The sequence below is a fragment of the Copadichromis virginalis genome, linkage group LG13, assembly GCF_057382275.1.
Source record: "Copadichromis virginalis isolate Kocher_CV1m ecotype Utaka linkage group LG13, C_Virginalis_male_GT1.1, whole genome shotgun sequence".
NCBI classification, from domain to species: domain Eukaryota; kingdom Metazoa; phylum Chordata; class Actinopteri; order Cichliformes; family Cichlidae; genus Copadichromis; species Copadichromis virginalis.
In genome coordinates, this window is record NC_140630.1 from 4310024 (window position 1) to 4337525 (window position 27502).

Below are 27502 nucleotides of genomic sequence, written 5' to 3' on the forward strand. Positions count from 1 at the left end.
AAATTTAGACTGAAATAAAGTCAGTATTATACGCACTAATATTATTTTTTACTTTAATGTAGGACAAGGTTCAGTTAGCTTTGCACAAACATAGAAGCGTGCTCCAAAGAGCTACTTTTTCACTTTGAGTAAAGAAGTTGAATCAGTACTTTAACTTGTACTGGAGTATTTTTAACACTAGCATCTGTACTTCTACTTAAGTACAGAATGTCTCTACTTTTGCCACCTCTGGTCGACTGAAGCGCAAGATCAGTCATACCATGTAGTTGATGGCTCAGCAGCGCCCTCAGGTGGTCATTGGTGTGGCAGGTTGATCCGTTCTTAGTTTCAGAAATGAACTCTGGTTTTTCAAACCCTCACTCAGCACCAGGAAAACAGAGCTATCACTAACCTAAACTAAAAACAATAAAGGATGTAAAAATGGTTTGATTGGAGCCAGATACAGCATTTCACCATATTTACTGCCTCATGAGGCTGACAATGCAATCACATGGTGGACATTGTAAGCTTTAATCCAACTTTTGAGATCTACGATCATGTCTGAGAAGGTTGAGGTGTGGAGACCAACTGAAACAGCACAAAGTCACTCGATGTATTGTATATCACACAGATAAATGTCAAAATAAAATTCATTAAAATACAGAAGCAGGTCCTCATTTTGCATGTCCAATAAAATCTAAGAAACAGATTGTAAATAATGAGACTGATCCAGCTCGTGTAATTCTTAATCTCTCTTTATTGCATTAGAACATACATTTCTCATATATATCTATATATATATATATTTATAAATGTGAATTTGTACACTACAATCTTTTATTGTAACATGTTAGAAAATACTCGTAACGCTCCAAAAACATAGCACTAAAAACAGTTACCAAACAATGATTATTACATTTCCTCATTTTGTTTTGGCCGCCGAGAACAGAAGGAAAGAAAAAGATGGTGGAGTTGAACCTGTGGATGTAGAGGAGGAGAGGACCACTGTGGCACAAGCAGGTGGGCTGTTGCAGTTTTTAAATGGCAGCCAATTCATAACTAAACAGAGACGGATGAGGGGAGGCTGGGGTGTGAGGACGGGAGAGCATGGATAGCCACGCAGGAATGAGTCACATGACCACGTAAGCCAGAGAGACAAAGGATCCAATCACACAGGGTTTCACTTCAGTGAAACATTCAGAATCCTCACCGGCCGTCTGATCTGCAGTTAACTTTAAAAACGTGACACACGGTCCACAAACAGAAGCAAGTCAGTAGCAGGTGTAAACCTCAATGTTTTGGATGGTCTGAGCCTCCAGTTTGGTCTCATGTCAGTTAAATTCAATAAACTCGAGACTTCACTGGCTACATCACCCCTCCATCTAAAACACATAAAATGGTGTATTTCAACACAAACTAACATTTTTTTAAAAATCTAAAATCTAGCAATTAGTTTTTAATGATAATAACCAGATTCAGTGAACAAAACCCCCTCAAAACTCTAAAAACCTCAAAAGATTAGCAACACCTGCTGCCTACAAAATTCAACCCGTGTACAGTTACCATGAACAAGCAGCCAGAGACCAAACCTGCGTCTTTTGTTTTTTTAACCAACTCAAAATTCAACGGAGGAATCTGAAGCAGTTGGACTTACTGAAAGCAGCGTGAGCAGGACAAACAGCAACAACATGGACACTGAGGCACGTTGAGAACAGGGAACAGCGGCGTGACAAAGCAGTGACAGCAGAAACAGTGAAAGTACAGTTTAACCATCTAACGAACACGCACACGGCAAGGCTAAGGTTTAAAAACTAGCAATACGGACAGAAGAACTGGCACTGCAGGGGTTTGCGCAGGTTTGGAGGATGTAAAGGAAGAAGAAGCAAAGTGAGGCATCAAGGGAACATTTAGGATTCAGTTCCCTCTCCGAGCAGTCCTCTAAATGTTCAGCTGGGGTTAAGGGAGTGATTGTCCTCTTGAACACACCTCTCCTCCCCTCCTCATCTTTTAACCAAAGCGTTCCTTTTCTTTTTTAACCTCCCCCTCCTCTTCATCCCACAACATTTGGCAGATTTTCTTTCCATGTATTTGCTCTTTCATTTTTACATGCGCAGACACACATACACACGAAACCCTGTTACCATAAACGACATTTACACACACATACACACACTCTCCCACGAGCAAAGACACAACAGGTGGATGCGTTTAGATCCAGTGTTACAGCGGTCGGGTTTGTTAGCAGAGCTGAAAGACGGTTGGCAAAATGCACAGACTCGTGAAGTCTGTTACTGATATGACAATCAGCGCTACAGTGACACAATATAACTGTACTGGTACAAAAGTGTTTTACAAATGAGATCGTTTTTCCCACCTATTTGTCCAAGAGGTGCATTCAGATTACCTCTGAGCACAAGTGTACAACACTGCAGTTCCCAAATGATAAATCAATTAGGGCCAGATTTATTAACAATCTGAGTTTTAATTAACTGCAAACGGTTAATTAACTGTTTGTATGCTTTATTTTTTACTTATTCCTTGTGGGGCTTTGACAAATCTCACAAGGAATGTTGCATTTTTTGGAGGGGAAGACGTTACGATGTGTACGCAATTGGTGCAGGTGGAGATCTAGAAGTTGTGAACAAAACTGTTTTGTGCTGAGGTTCGCAGGGAGGTAAATCACTGACTGCTTTATAATGCAAACTGCAAAGCTCACAAAGTCTCTGCATTCATTCTCTCAGCAGTGCGCATACACACGGAGCTCCATGACATCATAAAGTGACTTTCATTCAGTTGTTTTTTTCTAACTTCTGTCTAGTTTTGGATCATTATTAATAAATCTGACCCACGCTGCAATTTCAAATTAGTCATTCACCAAGAAAAAAAAAATACTGTTTTATAAATATTTACTGAATTTTATATTTTTTGGGTTTCATTTTTTTTAGTTGGAATTAAAAGAGTCAATTTTCTGCAATTTTGTAAACCAGACAATAATTCCGCCCCTTGCACCCCTATAAACAAGATAAACATACATTTACCTACATTTAAGACATCTCATGTTTCCTTCCCTCCCCTCCTCCTCTCTGTGAGTAGTATTGTGGTATTATGATGTTAGATTCCTAAGGCAGTATCACAGTACAGTCCATAGAGAAACAACAGCAGTACAGAAATACACTGACTTGCCCAGAACCTTACATCCAGCTCAGGTGGATCACTGATGGCTTCTGGCTGTTTTTTTTTCTTTTTTTTAAGCCTCTGAATATTTGGTTGCACTTTCCAAAATTGAGGAGAAAAAAAGATTCTGGAGGTAATTTAAAACTGAAATCTCCTTTCTTGTGGTGCCCTTGTAGCGCAGTGGGCTAAGGCACATCCCAAGTTCTTGCGACATCATTGGTTTGAAACCAGCTCATGACCACTGTCGCCATTTGCTCTCCTCTCACCCTTCCCATCACGTTCCACTGTGGAAAAGCTACAGGTTATAATACCACCACTGGTTTTGGTTTTGGTTATAACAAATATTAATGTAATTCAAAAGCTGATACTGTGATTTTGAAACCCTGACATTTGACTTTATGTGTTTTTGTACAACTAAAAATTAGAGAGGCATTTTTGGGGCGCATTTATTGTTAATCACTTTTGGCTCTGGAAAATTGTTTATATTGTGACATTTGTAAGATGATGATTTAACTGAAACTGTTTGAACAGATTAAGCTGTACTAACAACTTAACTGTATTAGTTTAGTGCAAAACTAATCTTTCGTTTCAAGATTCAACTCACAGCATTTGGTTGAAATTCGACCTACTTTTACTGCACCCACAACAAACAGAACTATTTCTACATAACACACCTAATGACTACTTTTAAACATAAAGGTAATAGGAACTCGTACGCACATGCACAGACTAATTCAGGTTTCTGGTACAGATTAAGACGTGACAGAGACCACAGTGGAGTGTGATGGGAATCAAAAGCTCATTTTTAAAAATAAAAGTTTACAGAGCTTGTAGATGTTATCGATACTACTCGAGGCTTCCAGTAAATTCAGTGGCTCAACTTTCAGATATAGAGTTCTGGGCGAGAGCTGGGCCGGCAGCCGTCCGGCGTGACGTGGGTTGGTTCTGGCACTGAGGTGGCCAATTTCTGAGTGGTCTACAATCAGCTGGGGACAGCTCAGGCAGCTCGGGTTGCCCATTTTTTTCATGTTGTGCTAAGATGAAAAAGGTTCAACTATACACTATGATTTTTAGACAGTTACTATCAGGTGACAACAACTAGAGGCACTGAAGCGTCTGCGAGTGCCACAACCAACCCGGACGTCTCCTGTTTGAGTGATATTGTAGTGCGTGTAGTCTATAGTACAGTAGCATCAACACAATGGTCCAATAGACAGATCAGATAGAAGATATCATACAGATGGTCCAATACAGTTATAGTACAACATCTATACATTGTGCGTTTTTTTTTTGTTTGTTTTCTTATATTTTTCAAGAGATCTCAGGGGTTAAACTTGGTCACCATTACATCACTGCTGTAAGACGGGTAAGGGATTAAAAGAGTGGTGGGCAGAGCCATAGAAAAACAGTGTTTGATCTTTAGAGTCTTGCAACTTGGCGTCAGGTGTGGAGAACCACTTCTAGAGTGCAACACTGTCAGAAATAAACAGAATATGCCAGTTTAACAGGGTGGCAGTAATAGAGCAATAAAGTAGGCAAGTTTAATAATTTTGAGGTAGAGTTTTGGAGAACTTGTTCAGTGGTTCCACAAAGAGACTTTAGTTGGGCGGCCTGCCCGGTTATAATTTGCAACTCATTTTTCAATTTTTATCCGTGGACAACTGCCTCGCTCTTTGGATGAAAGGTAAGTCACTCCTAACCCTGACCCTCTAAGCCTTTCTTCCTCTATCAGCCGGCTTACTCGCCAGATCCAGGATCCGTGATGTGTTCCATGTAGGTTCATACGTTCCATTACTCAACTACATCCACCAAAAAGATTTCGTCCCACAGTCATGCGTACTCCAAGTCAGCTGTTGACAGTAATTCTTGTTCTGCTCTGAAAATCAGCTTCGACCCAGAGGTCTGCCGTATCCTTGGCAACACTGTTTTCTCACATCAAGAGGGACCTGGAGTTGACTCCATGCAGGAGTTTGTGGAGTTTACATGTCTTTACTTGTTGGGAAAGGTTTATGTAGCCATCTAGTCCCAGTAAACTCAGATACTCTTACATCATTTCCTAATTAAATAATTTTAAATAAATAATCAGAACCTGCAGCAGGTGGAGAACTGTTTCTACTGCTCCTACGCTGAGCTCACTGCAGAGCAGAACAAGGATGGCCTGTAGATGCAGCTGATTATTGCTATTTACCATGAAAATGTTTGCATTCTTTATTGTTTTTTTTATTTTTTAAGAAAGCATGGGTGCACCTATTTTCATGTGCACGTGCATACATTTGCACGTACACATGACCCTTACTAACACCACAAATACAGTCTAACTCTGTGCGAGAGCTGTTATTCAGCAGCTGGGTCACTGTGAATAGACTGACGTGCATCCAAATACACTGACATCACTATTCAGTGTGGCTACAGGGGCAAAAAACCAGGCCAGACTGAAGAGAAGCCACAGAAACTAAACCCGAGATCGTTATCAAGTTATCCATGAGAACTTTTTGAAAAGACTTATTAATAAGTCTTATGAAACTTAAAAAAGGTAAAATATTATTTTAAACCAGAGGTAAGACTATTAACTTATCCTAGCAGCACTCCAAGGACAAAACCTCTCCCATGTTTTCTATAACAGTTGTGAATTTTGCCCAGATCTCAGTTTACCAGCTCCAAATCAATTCCACTGTCGTGCAGAAGATTGAATACTGGATGATTTTTTTTTAAAGCCATCACTCTCATTAACCTTAACATATGACATTTTGTGCTTGTGGAAGTTCCCTATCTGAGTCATCCGGAGAGCCCTAAAAATTTCTAAAGAGCTGCTGCAAAGTCCTCTCGGATACCCTGACCAAACCTTCTGTCTATCCATGGCTCTGGTTCCAAAACAGGGTTAAGGGTTAAGTTAGGGATCAGGACACTGAGGACTTCAAAGGGTTAAAGGACTAAAGGGTTTACAATACTAAGGTGTTTAAGGAGTCTGGATGATGAGTTATTGAAGTTAGGCAATGACAGTCAAGGTTTACAGTAATGAGAGATTTACCGAGATACAGGAGCTGAGAGATTTATGGATGGAGAGGTTAGTATGAGTCTTATGGGTGGGCAACGTTAGGATATGACTGTGGCCTCCGTAACTATGGCAGGATCTTCTATGTCAGCTTTACTTTGGACCATCCGCAGCTCCAGCTGGGGCGGACTGGGCCTCCGACCAGGACCTGCTAACTCTGAGGGCGAGAGGGGCAGGTAAGGGTCACACAAAATTCAATTAACCCGCAAAGTTTGATTGTGCAAAGTTTGGAATCTGAAGACAGGTGTCATGAACAAACTGCCATTCATGCAACGCATTTAAAAGCAGTTATGCAGGAGAAGCCAGTAACTGATAACAACAGGAGCAGAAATCCAGACTTTATCAATGAGCTGCTGTAGTGAGGACCCATACAGGTAAGAAATATTACTGCTAGTTTTTATTTTTACCACCCAAAATTTTTTGAAACTCTAAAGTAAGACGCTGTTTAAACTGATTTCACATAATTGTTAGTGTTTTTGTTCATGAAATTCAAACAGGGAAAGCTTTAGACGCTGATAACTAGTTCTGTTATTCTCACCATGAGCGTAGGATATGGTCCTCTGGATAACGTGATGCATCACTGAAAATGTTTTCTCACAGGCCGTCTGAGAGACAGAAAAGAAAAAACAAAACAGTAATTTATCTTTTTTCTTCCTGACTTCAAATATGTCACCTTATCTTTTATTTACTTAGCTGTATTTCCACCATATTCCTATTCCTCAAACTTTCAGTTACTTTGGACTGAGCTCCAAACAGTTTTTCTGTGTTTGTTTGTGAGTGTGTACCTTTAGGTCAGTGGGGTAGTGATGTGTCCACGCTAGCAACATAGCAGCAAACAAGTCTCCAGTTCCTACAAAGACAGCATCCACTTTGGGAACTTCTAATCGCACTCTCTGTGTTGTCCTGCTGCCATCTGGACGAACTGAACAGCACAACAGACACACAACAGGTTAAATTCCTGTATTAACTCATTCACTGCCAGCCATTGGCAGTGAATGAGTTAAACCCATTGACTCATTCACTGCAATTGACGGCTATAGACGTCAATGGCAGTGAATGAGTTAATGTCAAACTACATTCCTAATCCTGTCGCCTACCATGACGCTGGCTGCCCAATGACACCAGGAAGCGGTCTCCCAGTCTAGAGGGAAGATCAGAGGACGTAATAACCACTGTGTCTGGGCCCATCGCATGGAGGAGGTCCATTACCTACAATCAGAACATGAGATACAGAAGTATGAAGCTGGAAAAGGCAAAAAGACAAACTCTACTTTTACAGCAAGAACTAATGTTCATGTAGAGAAGAAAAACAGGATAAGTAGATATGTTACCTCTACAGCGTCTTTCTCTGTGCTGATGTTTTTCCCCGTCAATAATCTAAAACACAAGCAAACAATCACAACAGCTGCAAAATAAATAACGTGTGAAAACATAGTTGCAACAAAGACCCTGAAGACACTAAATCAAGACTCTTTCATGAACAGAACCTGATTCAGTCTGATTCTGCAGGCATACAGACAAACCAGCAGGTGGAGTAACTTCACAATAAAGCTGTGACAGATGTGAGATTCTTAAACTGCTTAATATTACTGCAAAAAAGAGGCTGTAAGGGTTAAAAAAAAAACTTCACATGTGACTGTGGAGATCATAAAAACGTCATTTAAAACCTAAGCAGCAGATGTTACACTTTTAAGAATATATAACAAAGAATCTGATGGCTTCATCTGTTAGGTCCACTGAGTCCTACTATAAAGGAGGTAAAAATAAGGCTTTAAATCTTACCACGTTAAATGACTTAGTGCAGAAAATTGTTTTCTTATAGAGACACTAATATACATTCAAAAAGGTTTTCAAATAGTTTCATGTTTATTAATGTGATGAGAAAACAAACAGAACGCGAATGACATAATGCAAACTATTAGGACTGGGCTTCAACCACCATCTTTACTTTTCCACGAGCAGGCCGACTAACAAGAGGTTCAATTTAGCAGTTTCCATCAAAATGCTTCAAGTTCCAAATTATTCGAATTGTGTATTTTAAAGATCATTATATATAGCGTCAAGCTAAAACTGTACCTAATGTTAGCTGTTAGGCTATTATGCTGGTTTACAGGATGCACTAATCACTCTGCCTGGGTCCATCTCGTGGTCCATGACCTACAGATAATGGACCACTAAAACAGTTTGAACAGACTACAAAAACAAGATCAAAGCAACTGTCAGAATTTTTTTTCTTCTGTTGCTGAGCTGACAAATTATTTTCGACTTAATCAATCATTACTGTACTTGAATGGCACTAACCCTATTCTGCACTCTCCTGCTGGTATAACCTTTGAACTGGAGCGTGAATCAGACTTAAGCTTGTTCCAAAAACAGCAAAGCTCTAATGATGCAATCTCACTGTGTGATCTCAGGGTATAGAGGAGTGCTAAATACTAGGGCTGCACGATTAATCGTTAGAAAATCGCGATCTCGATTCATACTTATGTGCGATATCATTTCCAAATGACAACGATTTAAAAAAAAAAAAAAAAAAAGACGACGACGATTGTACCGCATTTTGATCCGGGACGTAATCTGCATGAAAACAAGCGCTCACTCTTCCTGCTCAACAAATGACAAGGGCGGAGCCTTATACCACGTGATACAGAAGCTGGCTGCTAAAATTAGCAGGGAAAAAACAACGGAGAGCACGTCAGGGATGACGAGAAAGTGACAGGAGAAAATCCGTCCTGGTCAACCACCCAAACATCAATAACGGGAACCTTATACAGCGCTTCCCTATACACGTCGAACTCCCGCAGGCACAAAGAAATTACGGAGGCTATCACTTATCACCTGACCAAAGATATGGCTCCCATCAACACTGTGCAAAACGAGGGATTTAGGAAAATGATCAACACCCTAGACAAACGCTACACAGTGCCGTCCCGCAACTATTTTTCTATTGTTGCACTACCTGCTCTATACACGCAGCGTCGAGCAACGGTGGAGACGGAATTTCAAGCAGTACAACATTTTGCAGCAACAACAAAACGTGAGACATTTGTTGTTTTTATGTTTATTTATTGTTTTTATGTTCAGTCTCAACTGTTACAAAGTTGATGTGCAGTTAATAAGTGCAATAAATATTTATACTGGAAAAGAGAATCGTGATCTCAATTCTAAGCAAAAAAATCGTGATTCTCATTTTATGCAAAATCGTGCAGCCCTACTAAATACACAGTGACAGAAGAAAGGATCCATTTTTATTTACACAACCGCTATTTATAAAGAAATATTTAGAGAGGAAATAAGTAACTGATTAAAGTAATGTATTTTCAAAGAACTCAAGTCATCTTGGATTTACAGTGCTTAAATTAAGAATACATAAAAGAGATTCTCATAAAGTGTGGAAGGAAAAATTAACAAGAAAGATAAGAGAGGATACAAGGGGAGCAAAGATGTATTTTTGGGACCACAAAATGGAAGTATTAGGTAACATAAGTGGCATTACATAAAGACCGTTTGCACCAATATACTCAGAAAATCAGAACAACTACAAAACCATTCAGGGAGAGTTTGTCTCAGACATGAGCAGAGGACCGTTGTAAGGACTCACAGAATGTGTGTGTGATTGCATCTGCTCACATGTAGCGGTCACTGTCAGGGAACCAGGCAATAAATAAATAAAATGAAATAAAAACACTCTTTATGAGACCGACTTGCTCACATTATTACATTACATTATTATTACTTTGCAGATTACACTTAACTTAGGGATCAGGGTTCGGAATTAAGCTGTGATGATTAAACTTACCTGTAAGAGGATTGGGAATGCATTCATGTCAATGAATGTTCTTACTAGGGAACTAAAGTAATGCATTCACTTCCTGTTTAAAAGGAGTTCTTCCTTCTTGCTGTCACCAAGGGCTGCTCATTGGTGACCATATGATCAACATCTAGTTTTTACCTTGCAATATAAAGCACATTGAGACAATGACCATTGTGAACTGGCACTATATAAATAAAACTAAACTCTGGCAATAATATAAGGCTTTGTTATGCAGTGATATTAGTCTACTAATCAGAAGGTGAATGAACAGATGGTCACAGAGTCGTCAAATTGTCAAGACTGAAAACACTTTTACTTACTCAGCCTCAAACTGGTTAGGAGTGATGATGTCAGCAACAGGAACCACCTTGTTCTTATAGACGGGATAAAGATTTTGAGGAACATACTGTGGAAACAGAGTCACACAAACACAGAGGACTTCATCTGTGGGCAGAGTTAATACAAAGCTTTTCTCTGATGTTTGTTTTCATGCTTTTACATGATCAACACAAACTGTCCGCATAATGTAATACATACACAATATAGACACACACACACACACAGTAGATATATATACACACAGAGTGAGTCACTGTGTATATATAATACTGTCAGATCACAATAATCCCTCTGTCATGAGAAATTAGTCTTGTAACACACCCACAGAACACGAACACAAATATATATATTTGTATAAACACACACACACTAAATCCCACCCACACAAAACTGAAAGGCACAAAATTCCTTCTTAAAAACAACAGACATCAGCATGGACACACATACAACAGGGTACACAAATAATCAGTAATCTCACCATAGATCCATGATCTCCGAGGACGGGGTCACACACTGAAACGACAAAAAGATACTGAGAGTGAGAGCACACCAGCAATCAGCGCATTACATAAACACACTGCAGTGATGGGAGGCATGAAAGTGGATTTGGAGATGAGCGCATCGAAGCTGGGAATGAGACTGACAGAAAAACCTATTATCCATTTTTAAAGTATTAAAACAGAAGACCTGGAGACCCTGCTTTGGGCTATAGTGTTTATTACATATCAGTTTGGGAAATGACCAATTTAATACTTTTTTTCATTATTGGAGTCTCTGCTGTGGTGAAGGCAAAAATGTAAGTTTAGTTCTGAGGGTGGAGTTGGACATCAGGTCTTGAAAGGTAACTATGCTATAACTCTGGAACTGATCTGATCAAACATCCATCCATAAATCCATGCATCCATACATCCTCTTAACCACTTATCCAATCAGACTTTTATCCAATCCCCACTCTCCACACAAAAAAGTCACATTGAAATGTTTCCATGTGTTTCTAACTGCAGTAAAAAATGTACAACCTGTTACTGGGAAGATGTTGATGAAATAATGAACTAATAAGGCAAAGATTAAACATCCAGTAATGTTCTGATATGACAAATAAATATGTGTAATACAGCCAGAAACATGCATACAATTACTCTCACTTCCATAAAACACCCATGCTGTCTTACAGTCACTGCTCTCCTATGTTATTAAAGTATGACAACATTCAAAAGCATCTCGCAGCAGCAGCAGCAGCAGCATGTAACACAGGATCTTCTATAAGTGCTTAGGTAAACACATTGTGCAAAACCCAATGTTTTTCTTATTATTTTGAGCAGAGGCAGTAAGTCTCACTGTATATCTACTATTACAGTGTCCACAGGCAAAACTGCAACAGTCTTGATTTGAGTCAAACTGAGTGGTGTGACATGAGAAAAAAATCCTTCAGGCTACAGAGTCATCCCTGGAGTGAAGTGGATCTACTTTGAATAAGCTGGTTAAATAATAAATGCCTTTGCTGCCTCACCAAAAATGTGTTTAAACTCTGATAACGAAGGCTTGGCTTGAATGTAAAAGCATTCAGCCCAGGAGCCAAACCTCTCATCTTGATAAATCTGAGACTGACCTGTGGAAGGACGCTGCGGTTGTTTTTGTCCCTCCCACTCTGTCCTCCACCACATCTACCACTCTAAAAGAAACCTGTTTTTCCTCTGAATTATTTACTTAAGTTTAAGTTGAAATCCCCAGTAAAAAGACACTTTTCTTAAAATTAATTAAAAGTATGACCAAAACAATCTGATTACAGTTTTTGCCATAACTGAGCAGTTCTACTAACTGCAAGAATTTCCTAAAGGTAACAAAGGTTACAGCTTTATTGCAGCCAAATGCTCAGTCACAGCAGTGGATCTTTTGTTGCATTTAATGTGATTCTTGTGCCCTTCTCACTCTGTGAAACCATGTGTTTACTTACCGTACACCAGGTTGGGATTGGCTCTCTTTAGCTCCTGAACAATGTCCACCACCATCTCCAAGAAGGACGTGTCTCTGGTGTACCCTGCAGACATCACACACACACACACACACACACACGGAAGAGACAGAGCAGAGAAATTATTATAGGCTGTGTATGAAAAGATTCATAACTAACTATACTTTTTGATTTCTGTTAAAAACTGTAAACTTAAACTGCTCTGTATCTCAATAATGGCACCCAGTTGAACTTAAACTTACTTAAATCCAAACCGATTCTCAGATTTACCTTAAAAAGTTTTTACAGAAGAAAATTGTGACTTCTTATCTCTTTTTTATTCCCGTGGTCAAAATTGATCTACTGCTTTGATAAATGTAGATAACATGTGTTATCTACATTTGGCACACAAGTACATGATGCTAAAAAAAGTAAGAAGACTGCAAGGAACTTATTTAAATTTAACCTCAGGGGGATCTAAAAATCAACTCTGATTAAACTAAATTAAACTGTCCAGATATCTGCATTTTGAGCAGCGGTACATGTGAAAAAGTAGGACACCCACCTGTTAAAACATAGTCATAGTGGTGCACGTTGTTCAGTTTGATCCCCTCATAAAGAACGTGAAGCTCATCTGCTGTCAAGACCTGACCTTTCCAGTGAGAATATCCTTCAGAAAGCACAGGAGAGATGTTACTGTGTTTGCTGTGAAGAGACCAGTGGATAAAACACACTTCTCCTGCAGGGAAATGTGAGCTTTTCAACCAATTCACAACAAGTAAATCAAAGAAAGTTTAAATGAGAATCAAACATGACGTGATGTGATTAGAAAACTGTACAATGATACTTTAATTAGTCGAGCCTCTCTCTGTGTGAGTTTGCTCCAGTCCCTCTTTCAGTTTACTTCCTGTTTTATTCTGAAGGTCAGACCCTCGTGTGGTTTTCTTTCCTCCTTTATTATTTGTATTTTTTAATGTTTGCTTAGGCTCAACTGTTCCCTATTATTCCTCCCTTCCTGTCTGTGTCTATGCCCTCAGTCTTTTTCAGGGTTCACACACAGGATAACTTTTCTACCCACATTTCATAATATCTAATGTTTCATTATATCACATCTTATTCACTGACATATCAAGATTTTACATTTAATATCTCATTTCAATTAAACCTTGCAAACATCATCCAAAGGATAAGACAAACACCCTGATCATAAATTCCTGAGAAGGTCTTTGTGCCCCAGACATGTCTTTACCCCACAACCCAGAATTTGAATCTAATTGCATGAAGAACGCACACACATACATGCACGCACACACAGACACACACACACAAACACACAGCAGACCTGATACCTGCAGACACAGTATCTGGTTAGACAGGGACAGAGTGGAGGCTAGCAGCAGGACAAAGACGTACATGCTCCACTACACACACACACACACACACACACACACACACACACACATGTGCTGAATACTGTATACAGGTGTGCATGTATGTGAAGTGGCCACAAGCATATAAGCCAGTGTGGAGGGTGTCTGTCTGCACATGACAGGTTTGCTGCAAGCTGGTGACGTCGTGGCTCCAGGTGAGTCACAGCCAGGTCACGTGGTTGTGGTGGGGGTTCTGGTTGCTAAGCAACAAGCCAGGAGAAAGCCAAAGGGGGCTAAGAAAAGAGATGAGCAGTCAGAGTGGTGTGTGCGTGAGAGGGAGGGCAAAATGAAGGCAGGCCTTCAGATAAGAGCTGCTTCTGACGTCACGCTGCTGTCGCAATTTCCCAACGCCCGCTGCTGTTTACTGCTGCGTCGCATGGCCGCTCCCAGCGTCTCTCTCTCGCCATCATCTCTCTCTTTGATTCATTTTCTCTCCTCTCTCCAGTTTTTTTCCTCTCTGTTCACCTTCTCTGCCCCTCTCCCCAGCCGCTCTTCTCTCCCTTTTCAGATGAAAACGTCTTCTTCAATATGTCACACCAAATTACACACTCTCCTCTGAGAAATTGCAAATGTAAGATCTGATTAAAGTCTGAGGCATTTCTGCGTTAAGGTCACTCAAACAGAATCCCACAATTGATGTGAGGACTTTTTCTTCTCTTCTCCACAACACACCGTCCTCAGCTGTATCACTGTCTACTCTGCAAGTGGATTGATAATAACAGTGAGCTTACAACCTGTGATTAGATTACTCACTCCTGGCTTTAACTCGTCCCCAAGGGTTTAAATTGAACTCCAGTAATTCTCTAAGACAAGAAATGCAAGAAAAAACTAATTTCAGAAGGACTGTGTGGAAAATTCTGGAGTTGGCTCAACTTTTCCTGCAAAACTATCCAATGTCATCCGGAAAGTGATAATGAAAAAGGTGACACTGATTCAGTAATTCACGGTAAAGGAGCTCCAGCCTGTACTGAGTGTATAAGAGAACATACTATTCAGAAGTTGGACATTTCTCTTTTGTAAATTATTTTTTGTATGTCCTATGAAATATTCTAAAGAGAAACCGGATTTCTGATTTTCGTGAGCTATAGGTGATAGTTATCTAAATTAAACCCAAAAAAGGCTTCAAATTTTTCACTGTGAGATTTCACTATATATGCACCAATAGGACCCAAAAGCAGGACACAGAAAAAGGTAAAGAAACAGAAGATAGACATTAAATAGCTATTTACAAAGATCAATCTCAGTGGGTTTGGGGTTTTCTTGAACCAGCTAACACAAAGAAAGCCTACTTAAGTTGAATCTAACCTCTCAGGTACATAAACTTTCTTTAAAGCTCACATGTCTGTCATGAAACGTGACCTAGGCAGTAGTTGAAAATACTGAAAAAGGCTGCAACAGGCAAATATAAATACCACCATCTGCTGCTGCTACATTTAAGCTCCAGGCTCGCCCACATGACACTTATCCTACAAAAACTCCTACAATTATGTTTAGCCTCAGTCTGCAACATCACCACAGGTCACTTTCACTGTTTTTAAGCTCACTATTATCTGTGTCGATAACAACTCCGTACAAAACAATCTGAGGCTGACTTCAAAGCAGTTCACTCGTCAATCAGACTTTCAGCTTACAGCTAAGTCAGCAGTAACCGTATGGAATCGGTTGCATTAAACCATAACACGAGGGGGTCGCACTGTCTTTTAGGTCACGTGAAATCAGATATGCAGATAAATTAGTTTACCACCCACAAACAAAATCAAACCTTTGTTATGATCTACTATTTCTTGACTCCACTATGAAGCAACAAGCAACAGCTGGACAAATATGTTTGTTTTCACAGCTGATTCATTCTTCAGGTTCAGTTAGCTTGGATTCCATGAAGTGGGGCCACACATCAGTGCGACAAAGGAGACACGGTGCAGATTATTCACTCACGTCTGGCAATCAGATCCAAATATTATGGCTAAATGTGACAGAGAGATGATGCAGACAGCCCAGAGGCGATGTCTGCATCATCTCTGTAACAAGATGCATCATCACTGCAATCATACAAGTTCCTTCAAATCAAATTAGTTCTGTCACAAGTACGCCTTTGCAGAAATTTTACACATCTCTTTCAATTATACTGATTAGATTTTAAACTTTGAGAGTCATCAATAAACTTTCATAATTATTTAACCCCTTAACATACAGCTAATAAGCTTAAGGATGTAAAAAAACAAAACAGTTTTACTGGAGAGCCAATTAAGCAACTTCAGATTTTCACGGCTCATATTAAAAAAATCTCATAAAAGTATAAAAATGAATTTTTCATGAAATGGGATCTTTAGATGATTCTTCTTAAAGAGAATAGAGATGGCACCAGATCAGCAGCATCATGTCCAATAAGAGAGAGACAGAGATGGAGCTTGTATAAAATGTGAATGGCGTTCATCTCCCTGCAGCTATATCTGTGTTTCCAAGCTGTTCTGGTGTCTGAGCATGCAGCCGCTGACCTCCACAGAAACTCATTTATCTGTCGAGTCGTCAGCCTCGGCACGGTCGCTGCCTCGAAGGGAACCATGTCTGTTAACACTCGCCAACACCTCATCACGACACCGAGGGAACTGACTGACTCACACACACCCACATAAAGCAGGCACGCACGAACTGAGAGATACACAGGCTAAGTCAGTGGCCTGACCTGTATGGTTGGAGAACTGGACGGAGTTGATTGAGTCCACCTCAAACCCTAAAAGCTGAAAACAGAAGACACAGAAAGAAAACAGTTGTCAGAAGATATCAGGAGAACACACTTTTACAGCTCGGCTGTGTTTTAAAGACTTCATTCTGTAGTCTCAGGCTGCTGGTGTGTCTCAGGTACCACAAGGAGTTCACTGGTGATGATGTGTGAGGCACCAGGTTATGACATTAGTGAGATATACTTATTCCTAACAAAGCTTTCATCTTTTCAAAGACCGAGAGCATTATGTCTTAACTGGAACATTGCTGGAATATTGATGCTTTCATTGTGGAGGAGTTGGACCCTCGGGCAGCACAGTGATGCCCAGTGGTTAGCTTTGTTGCCTAACAGCAAGAAGGTCCTGATCTAGCTGGGGCCTTTCTGTGCAGAGTTTGCATGTATTCTGGCTTCTCTCACGGTCCAAAGATATGCCGTTAGGGGGGGTTAGGTTAATTGGTGATTCTGAATGTGAGTGTGAATGGCTGTTTGTCAGTCTGTGTTAGCCCTGCGACAGACTGGCAGTGTACTAGAACAATTATTAAAAAGATTTAGAAATATGGTCATTACATCGTCATGATTCCATCACCATGTTTGGTTTGCATATTAAAATATTTAATCTGAGTTTTCTCCACAAGTAAGGGTTTATTGGTTGCGGCAAAGCAGTAATTGCCCACCTTTGAGCAGTGGGAGAAATTATCTGTGATGACTTAACCAAGTTAATTTTCTTCATGAAAGCAGAACAAGAACAGAAGGGCAGACACATTGGTTTCTGGGTGAACAGTTTGATTGAGTTTAATGTATAATGTGTTACTTCTCCATTGTGTCAAGTCAACCTCAAAGAGAGGATAGTCATTTGTCATTTTTAATGCAAAGGCTCACTAAAGAACAGTCCTTCTCAGGTTGACTTTGGCGGTTCAGTTGTAGCTAACTAGATAGCCTCAGTGCCTTTGTTTTGTGTTTGTGATATTAAATCAACATAGTAAAGCTGCAAAATAATGAGCTGAAAATACTTTAGTACTGTAAAGTTGAACATGGAAAAAGTCAAACTGCAATGGAGGGGAAAAGAAACACACTGTTAGACTTCATTTAACCTTGATGGATATACAGACATCGTCTAAATGTAACTTCTGCTGAAGTCTGCACTAGGGCTGAACGATTATGGAAAATAATCTAATTACAATTTTTTGCCCCAATATTGCGATTGCGATGCGATATGCGATTATTTTTTAAGGTCTTTGTCTTCTGTATTATTAAACAAAGACAAGCAATACATCATATAGTATGGCCAATACTATATTACATTAATTTTAAACTGTTCTTTCCTGGAAGACAGACCTCTGTTATGATGACATGAGGTGATGCATGAATTGATGACTGACATTTTTATTTAACTTCTTCAATCACAACAGTATATTTGAACATACACAATAGTTTATTTTTAGCTTACAAACATCTGAGCATAAAGTGCTGACAAGGAACCCTGGTGTAAACATTAAAATGAAAGTCAGTACAATGTGCAGATTGCAGAAATATACATAAACAAAATCAGTGGCTTTACCACACTCAGTTTTTCGACATCTGTGAACTACTAGACAGTCATTCAATTAAAAAATAATATTAAATAAATAAAACTAATAAATAAAAAATACACACATCTTACTGATCTCTGCAGTCAGTAACATTACACATAAAGTGCAAACATAATAGCAATTGTATAAACACACACACAAACACACCTTTAAAGTTTAAAGGCGTGAAATTGGACGGTCTAGCCTTCTGATTAGCGTCACCGCTGTCTCGGTGGAGTTTAATAAACTCGGCCGTCTGCTTCTTGCTATCTAAAATATAACCAGACACTGGCGTAAATTCTCGACTGTCTCATACTTCTGTTTAATAAGTTTTCTGTTTGACGTTTAGTCAGCTGTGTGAAAACCAAGGAGGAACCCACCCGGGGGATTAATAAAGTTTTATTTTATCTAATCTAATAACTTTAATCTCAGCCAAACCGATTTACTCACGAACAAACAAAACACTGAAAAAAGCCCAACAATAACATTTTTAGGTTGTCTAAGTGACTTATATATTACGTTTAACCCGAGCAGCGAAACTCCGCGGTGATCTGAAAATGATGTGCCGGGAGTTGTGCCGTTCTCGGCCGCATCAGTAACCCTCGAGCTCCCGGCTAGCTGTCGAGCTGGTGGGTAGCAGACGCCTCTGAAAACGTCGAAGCACTTTTGCAAATATGGGATATCTTGATAAACCGAGCAGATATTTGATGTTTACACAACTACTTTCTCGCCTGAAAATATGTTAAAAGTTTATTTTGTGACCCAGAAAGATTAGTATGAGTAATTTTAAAACTTAGTAGCGGCCGCCATTGTTGGAAACTGGAGTTTGGCTGGGCCGCGCTATGAATTCTGGGATATGGTAGTAATTTGGACAGCCTTCGGCGCATCGCTGTGACGTAATCGGTCTACAAATGCGGCCTCAGGAGGATGCAGCCCATGAATTTGGACATGTCCAGAGTATAATCGCAGCCTTTGCGGTTAGAAAATTGCACTTGATCATGTCGCGATATTATCGCAAATGCGATATATCGTTCAGCCCTAGTCTGCACACAGATCTGCAAGAAACAGCTCGTGGTGTCCTCACTCTCTCTGTTTCTTAACAGATTTGTTTTTATATATTACCCCAGAGAGAGAGAGAGAGAGAGAGACACCCACACATGGCTCATCCACGTGCTGAGTTAATTGTTATCTGAATGTCTTTATTTTAATTGAGCTAAAGCTGGCAGAGTGAATGAGGTCTTTGTTCTTTTCAACTGACTGTGACTTTGAGATACAAGAATCCTCTTTCAGAGAAGAGCCCCTCCACCCACCCAGGAACACAGTGTAGATATTAACTTTGACCTTGTACGGGTTTCTGAAAGGTGGGACACTGTATTTATTTCAGCAGCGTGAAGCATTCAGAAAACACGATTAACATGCAGAACAATTCACTGCAGTCACATTACACTCCTGTGCACACAGAACTGAATGAATTATGACCTTTTTTGATATATTAATATTTGCATTATCCTTCAAGGAGAGTCTTCTGTTGTCCTAACTTACAGGACTGTCAGTGATCATGTTACACTTTAAACCTCAAGTGATCAGCAGCGGAACACGTCTGGCACTGCGGGATTTGATTCCCTGCCGTTGTAGTGTGTTACTGATGGTGACCTTTGTTACTTTGGTCCCAGCTCTCTGCAGGTCATTCACCAGGTCCCCCCGTGTGGTTCTGGGATCTTTGCTCACCGTTCTCATGATCATTTTGACCCCACGGGATGAGATCTTGCGTGGAGCCCCAGATCGAGGGAGATTATCAGTGGTCTTGTATGTCTTCCATTTTCTGATGATTGCTCCCACAGTTGATTTTTTCACACCAAGCTGCTTGCCTATTGTAGATTCACTCTTCCCAGTCTGGTGCAGGTCTACAATACTTTTCCTGGTGTCCTTCGAAAGCTCTTTGGTCTTGGCCATGGCGGAGTTTGGAGTCTGACTGTTTGAAGCTGTGGACAGGTGTCTTTTATACAGATGATGAGTTCAAACAGGTGCCATTCATACAAGTAACGAGTGGGGGACAGAAAAGCTTCTTACGGAAGACGTTACAGGTCTGTGAGAGCCAGAGATTTTCCTTGTTTGAGGTGACCAAATACTTATTTTCCACCCTGATTTACGAATAAATTCTTTACAAATCCTACAATGTGAATTCATGGATTTTTTTTTCACATTCTGTCTCTCACAGTTGAAGTGTACCTCTGGTGCAAATTACTGACCTCTGTCATCATTTTAAGTGGGGGAACTTGCACAATCGGTGGCTGACTAAATACTTTTTTGCCCCACTGTATGTAACTTTCACAATAAGTTGTTTGCTATTTTTACATTATAAGAAAATTAATAAACAATTGCCCCATAACTTTAACGTTTCAATATCAATGTAAAATAATATGCAGAACATTTGCAGCATTTTGGACTGCATGTACCTAAAAAAACATGGCAGCTTTGAGCATAACGCTACTTTCAATCCTATTCAAGATATAAGACTGTTGTTACTCATAGTAGTAGTGGGTGTGGTCAATAAATGCATGATGAGGTTGGATTTTACCATTTAGGAATTCTTTCAGCTTCAGTTTTCAAATTTCAGTCAATTCAGAAGTGATTTTGAGCTTCCAGCCTATCACCTCCCGTCTGTTTGGAAACATCTGTTTCTTTGCTGTGACTACACAAACTGTCACTGACATTTATCGCAGCGTGTTCTTTTGCCTCAGCGTGGATCCAAATTGGCCGTTGATGCAAAACCGTGTATTTACAGCGGATGTACATGGGTGGGTCTAAGAATATGTTATTTAGGTCACATCTTCCCGTGCTCTATTCATGGGCCTCAAGTCACTGACAGACTGTTTGCACCGCTGCTGACGGGAAAGCTTTCACTCAAGGCGAGGATCTTAACAGATTAAAAAAAATTAAACATTTTGCCTTCTTGGAGAAAAGCTTTTGGTAAATTCCCCCTGCGAGGAAGCCCCTTTCACAGCTGACGAAAGACGAGTTCAATTAACGAGTTGCACTTCTGGCTCATCACATCTGAGGCAACACAACAGCTAATTTTACTGCATCGTGACTTCGCTGGCACCATCCTTCTGCAATGACTGTTCAGTTCAGTTTGATTTATATAACAGAGTGAGAAATAAAAGTCAGCTTTTCTCCCCTATTTGGAAATGCCCATACCTGTGGGTGCATGTCACTAAAGTCTGATATAACTTAAAAGTTTTATAATAAGGATCACTTATTCCACTTTAACTGCTACACTCTTCTCTTGTGCAGTTACTCTGGACATTATTTTTGAAAGAACTATTCCTTTCCACTTCTGGCACTTAAAAGAAATCAAGATGTAAAATTTATATGTACTCATTATTTTTTAATGTTAAAAAAAATCGCTATTTGATATTATGGAGGGTGCCAGTGCCCTTGAATGCTGTTTCTATGTGAAAGCTGAAGCTTTAACTTTAAGGCAGCCTGTCTCCATCTTTTCTGACGTCATTAGGAGGAATCCTGTGGCAGCCAATCAGAGCCCTGCTTTCTCATGTTGCCGTCTCCCGGCTGCTGACATGCCACAGATTCTCCGTCGTGACAAGAGAGAGGGATGCCCGGCACGCTCGCTGACATCATTGTCATCACCATCATCATCTTCTTCTCTCTGATCTGTGACACCAGCTGAATCATGGTTGTTACTGTGCATGGTGAGACTTTCTCCTTCATTGACCTGTGGGTTTTCCATTGAAGTCTAAATTTAACACACTGCCCTTTTTTTAATTAATTAATTTTTGCTTATGTCCACAAGCATCAGCAGTGGTTCATTCACACAGTCTGTCTGCCGCAATCACCATCCAGACACACTCATTATACACACTGGCACCATGAGCAGCTCCTAGAAAATGTATGTTCTTGCAGACTCTTGATATTCTAACACAAATGCTGGCTCTCTTAGCAAGGCTTATCAGTGTATTCATAATGGACACCATGTTCAAGCATGAGCGTGTTAATTATTGCACCAGGACACTCTGCATTGCAGAACAATATCAATTTTGTAATTCTTTCATCAGATCTGGGACCATATGTCTCAGACACTCGGGTGAAGAGAGATGCTAAGCGGTTAACTGATCACCACCTGGTGAGTTGGATCAGGTGGCAGAGGAGGATAGTGGACAGCCCTGGTGCACCCAAACCTAAACCTATTGTGCAGGTGCACTGAGAGAATCCAGCAGAGGCAGAGGCGCTGGTCCACAAAATCTTCAATTCCCACCTTCAGCAGAACTTCAAAAGCATTACAATGAATATCAGAGACATTGAGACTGAATAGACCATATTGTGTACCTCCACTGCCGAGGCAACTGCACAGAATTGCAGCCACAAAGTAGTGGATGCCTGTTATTGAAATAGTCCCTAAACCAGATGGTGAAAGGATCCATCATGCTCAAGAACGAGTTGTACTGGGCTTGGTTACCCGGAGGTATATCAGAGGTAGCTGACAGATAGCAGCAAGCTAAGAGTGTGGCTCTGACAGCAGCTGAAGCAAAAACATGCATGTGGGAGGATCTTTGTGAGGCCATGAAAGAGTTTAAGTTGGTTTCAGGCAATTCAAAAGGGGAAAGTAATGCTCCAATCACAAAAACAGACAGGTGAGGCGGTTCAGGTATCTGACTAGGATGCCTCCTGGGCTGAGGTGTTCCAAGCATGCCCTGTCAGGAAGCACCAGGGTAGACTCCAGGCACAGTGAGTAAATCTTTCAGCTGGTCAAGGAATGCCTTAGTATTCCCCCCAAATGAGCTGATGGAGGTGGCTAAAGAGAGGGATCTGAGCATCTCAGCTAACGCTGCATTACCGTTGTGTTATAAAATAATATTAAGGAGAAACTGAAGAAAAAAAACAACCTACAACCCAGCAAATTTGTTACCTATTCAGACGTTTATCATGAATCCAAAACATCAGTCTTGAAAACTTAGGGACAAGTGTCAGTGATCCTACTCACCTAAGCTGTAAGCAGCCATAATGACAATTTTTTACAGTACACTTTACATTGCACTAGTTAAGACTGCTTTAGTATTAGCCTTGTATAAACAGGCTTAACCAGGCGTAGTAGTTGAACATTAGTGTCTCTACTGGACTCTGGTGACATGCATCAAAGCCTACAAGTCACTGGGATAACCGCAAAATTCACCCTGGGGTAATGCAAGCTAAAAATAAACCTGAACCTTCTTACAACAAGCTCCAGTCTTTCAGGGTGATGTACTGTACTGTTGGCCGATAACGCCTCACTAATAATAATAATAATAATAATAATAATAATAATAATAATAATAATAATAATACTACCACTACTGACTGCATCACTACTGGCACACTAAAATTATAACCATCCTCAGTGTAATCAAGATAATCACAGGCTCAAAGCAATCCGTCTGCATCATCCTATGTCCTGGTTTAAATGTGCTATACAGTAAATAAAGGTGATATACTGTAAACATCAGAGATCCTAAAGGAAAAGATTTTCACTGTCAGTTGATGGCAAGAACACTAGGTCTCTAGGTCTCACATATCAAATTAACTATAAAGGACCAACTTTAGACTCTAGATTCAAACGGTGCATTATGTGAAACAAAAGAGGAAAATTTCTTAGGAAAAAAGAAAAAATGGCAGATGTACAAAAAGGCAAATTTAAGATAAAAAATGCCAAGTTCACAAGAAGCAGGGAAACTGACAAGAAAATTGTACAATGGCATTTCTTAACTTCTGAAGAAGTAAAGTTGGAAAGAAATTAACATACTTGAAATCCTAGTTAGATAAATAACTCTAACAAAATGCTACGAGGACACCAAACCAACCAACATCTTTCCAATGTTGTGATGAGGCAGCCACATTATAATGTGTAATGAAATGATTTTCATTTTATGAATCTGGAAAAAAAAAGTCCGACCTGAGCAATTCAGAACCAGCTGAACATTTGTTATGATCAGCTAACAAATGTTATATATCATATGATATCCAAAGACCATTACAAAAAAAATTACCTTCACAGTACGAAGACTTTCTGAGTTACAGGCTATTAATCTGCCTAGTTTTTTTTTTCTTCAAAACATCTTAAGTACAAGATACTGCTGCATTAAACTTTCATTTTACATTTATTAAACAGCATGTGGTTTGTTATCAGACAAAACTCTGTCACAGCAAAGTTGTTCCCACTGTTAAATAAGTTGCTCTACAACCTTTATCATTAGTGCAACACTTTGTGATTAAGACAACTTCCAGCTTCCTTTTACCTCCCTATTGGGCTTGAGTACTGTTAATACTTAACACTATTCAATGATGGTGATAGGACTACTGGTGGGATGTAACGTAGTACTTCTGCTCAATTCTTTTGTGTGGTACGTTAATAAACTACTTAGCAATTACTATCATAGTTAGCCCAAAAAATCATGGAATCATGGTGTCTAACCAGGTATGGCCATCAAGTACAAAATTATCTTACAATTTTTAGCAAATCTGTGATAACAGTATTTCTGCTGATATAAAAACTCTCTGACTTTTAAGTAAAAGTATAACACAACTGTTTAATTTAATAAAAAAGTATGTCACATAAAAACATTTCACCAAAACAATTAAATGCAGTTCCCGCTCATGGTGTCGCTTACCACCAATACATTTATTAAACTACGGTTCCAGTCCAGTTGACCTTCATCAGGTAGATGATTGTAATTTAACAACCTAAATGTATCAGCAATAAGCATTTTTCTTTCACCTGTTACACACACAGGTGAACAGAGATTTTGAATTAATAGCTTGTCCCTAATAAAACTAAAATGAAATATATATTCTACCCGGGATGGTGTATCTTGGGTCAAGCTTTTCAACCAGTTTCCTAAAGCCCTACTTTGCCACACCATGTAACCACATCAGTAAATTACATCCATTTTGCTCTTCCTGACACTTGGAGTACAGCTCCAAGTGTCTTTCTAACTGTGTCCTTGTTGTTATTATAACTACCCTTTTACTAAATTTCTCTCAGTTGCAGACATGTGTGCGCTTGTCTTGTGTTATATCAGGGTACCACTGATATAACACTGTATAACCATGTAAATAAAATTTTCAGTATTACTGTGAATGATGAGACGTGGTGCAGCTAATAGCTATGACTGCCTTCTTTCATTTGCCTTCTTTGTATTGATGAAACTCGTTACATCTACTTTGACCTATTGTAATTATTAATTATCAAGTTCTCCCTGAAAAGCCTTGATCTCAAATAGAGGCCATATTTCTCCAATATCAGCCTCTTTCCAGACTGCAGGCTTATTTGCAGTTCCTACAGTTTCCAAAAGTTGAATGGAAGGCAGAGCCTTGAGCGATCAGGATCCTCTGCTGTGGAAGCAGCTTCCAGTTTGGATTCAGGAGACAAACACTTTTGTTTGTTTCCAGTTCCTGAGCCAATTTCTGCGGGAGGTATTTTCCTGGTAAATGGGAGTTCTTTGTTCCCATTGTCACCAAGTTCTTGCACATCATTTGCGGTTTGTTCTGTGGTGTTGTTGGTCTTTCTACTTCTACTACTTTAAATTTTACAAATGATACTCTGCATCATTTATATTAAAGCTTTGGTTACCTATTATGTTCCAGAATTGAAACTAGAAATATAAAGGTATATTATGCAGTATTATTATAGAAAAGGTACCCAGCAGATGCACTAATGTATCGTATGCTATTCTGCACAAGGAGTCCTGTTACTTAAGTTTTATTTTGATCAAAAACTTCTATAGCATTACTTCAGTCAGATTAATACTTTGATTATGACTTTTAGCTATATCAATATAAATAAAGGGCTTGAAAATCATGCCCAATCATTTCTTTATTTTAATTCTGGCTCAATATTCACACTTGCTTTCCTTAAGGAAATCTAATGTCAGGGGGTGCAATCCAATTCACAAGGAAGACTTTCAAATTGTAGTAAAGCAGGGTATAGTTTAAGGGTTTTTTTCACTGCGATATTTGTTTTGTAATGACAATAATAGGACATAACTGCACTGGTTTTGTATGCAAATCCTCAGGCTGTTGATCACTGTTGGATGATTCATTCAAAAAGTACTGGTAGGCTACACGTTTTTATACAGCTTAAATATACAGCCTCGTGTTTTCTCTCCACGGATTATGATGAAGAACACCTTGCTCCATTATCGGACACCCTCAATGACATGTGTCGCGCCGCAATTTCTCTAGCAGATAACGACTTTCCTCTTCATTTGGTGGCTAAATGTGCAGATAACGAAGACGCTGGTAGAAAAAAACACCTCTGCTGATTAACATTCCCATCTCTGATAAGGATGCACAGGTTTGGGGGGGTATTATGCACGACACCTGTCGTCGCGGCTGTCCCTCAAGATCTGGGCTACTACACAGTTATTTTTAGATTCTCGTTGCACATCTAACATCGCCGTCGATTATGTCCGCTTTTCACTCTCACAGCTGGGAAATTACAACTAACCGGAGCCATAAATAAACGCATCCAAGACTGTACTAACTTTCCACCATCTAATTAGCCATTTACACGTTCCTGTTTGGCGCTGATAAGAGTGCCGCAGTCGGATTTTGTTGGCAAAGGGCAGTGAAACACGTCAGACAGGGTCGTGTCCGATAACGAGCGTCTGGTCGCTCGTTGTCCGAAAACGGGTGCATGCAAATTGTATTTACCTGTAACGGGAAAGAGGCGCTCTTGTTGCCCACATATCCCCGGACTACATGGCTCTGTATGGACAGGACGCGGCATTCCATGGCGGCTCCCGGTCAGCCGAGGAAGAGATGCAGATAAATATTCTCCGTTATTCGACGAGAGTCACGTCTTCACATAACAACACCGGGAAAACACAGTTTGAACGCAACGACCGCACCGCCGGTAGGGAAAGAGGAAACGGTAGTTAGCCTGCTGGCTAGCGGCTGTGCGCGCGCGTACGTCTGTGTGAGCGCTGGTTGTAGCCGGAGCCCTTAACGAGTGATGGAGAGCGGTGACGTCGGGAGGTGGAGAGAGGGGTGTCGCGCGGATACGCCAATGATACACACGCGCGCGCACACACAAACAGCGGGAACCGTTTTATTTACGGTAAGCGCTGTGTGTACTTTGTGCAGTGTTGATATCAAAGTCCTTCGTGTGTTGACCCAGGCAACCGAACGGTCGCGCGCAGCAAGGACAAAATTTACACACATACACGCACGCGCGCTCGCCGTAATTCTACACAGGCATTCTGTGTGACCGCCTAACGACTGACGTCAACACCACTAGCGCATCCCCGTCAGCACAGCTGGATTTGAATGAATGAGCTCTTATTTTTTCTATTTAGTTCTATTTAATTCTATTCTGTATACAGCCGAATTATTGTGGATAACATTTTACATTAACTTATTATTCAGATGCAGGGTAAAATAAATGATTAACACGTAAATGGCCAAAGCAAGAGCAAAATTTA

General features: G+C 40.0%; 1 protein-coding gene across 1 annotated transcript; it reads right to left on the reverse strand.

Moving 5' to 3' along the window:
- Positions 1-718: 718 nt before the first annotated feature.
- Positions 719-27231, reverse strand: LOC146695094 (pyridoxal kinase-like). The gene is made up of 11 exons (XM_085476985.1): positions 26733-27231; positions 16423-16477; positions 12875-12979; positions 12313-12396; positions 10837-10871; positions 10340-10425; positions 7537-7582; positions 7303-7414; positions 6991-7127; positions 6744-6810; positions 719-6362 (listed from the first exon to the last, which is right to left on the reverse strand). The coding sequence occupies exons 1-11, from the start codon at positions 26811-26813 to the stop codon at positions 6247-6249; spliced, it is 924 nt and encodes a 307-aa protein (XP_085333111.1). The 5' UTR covers positions 26814-27231; the 3' UTR covers positions 719-6246.
- Positions 27232-27502: the final 271 nt, after the last annotated feature.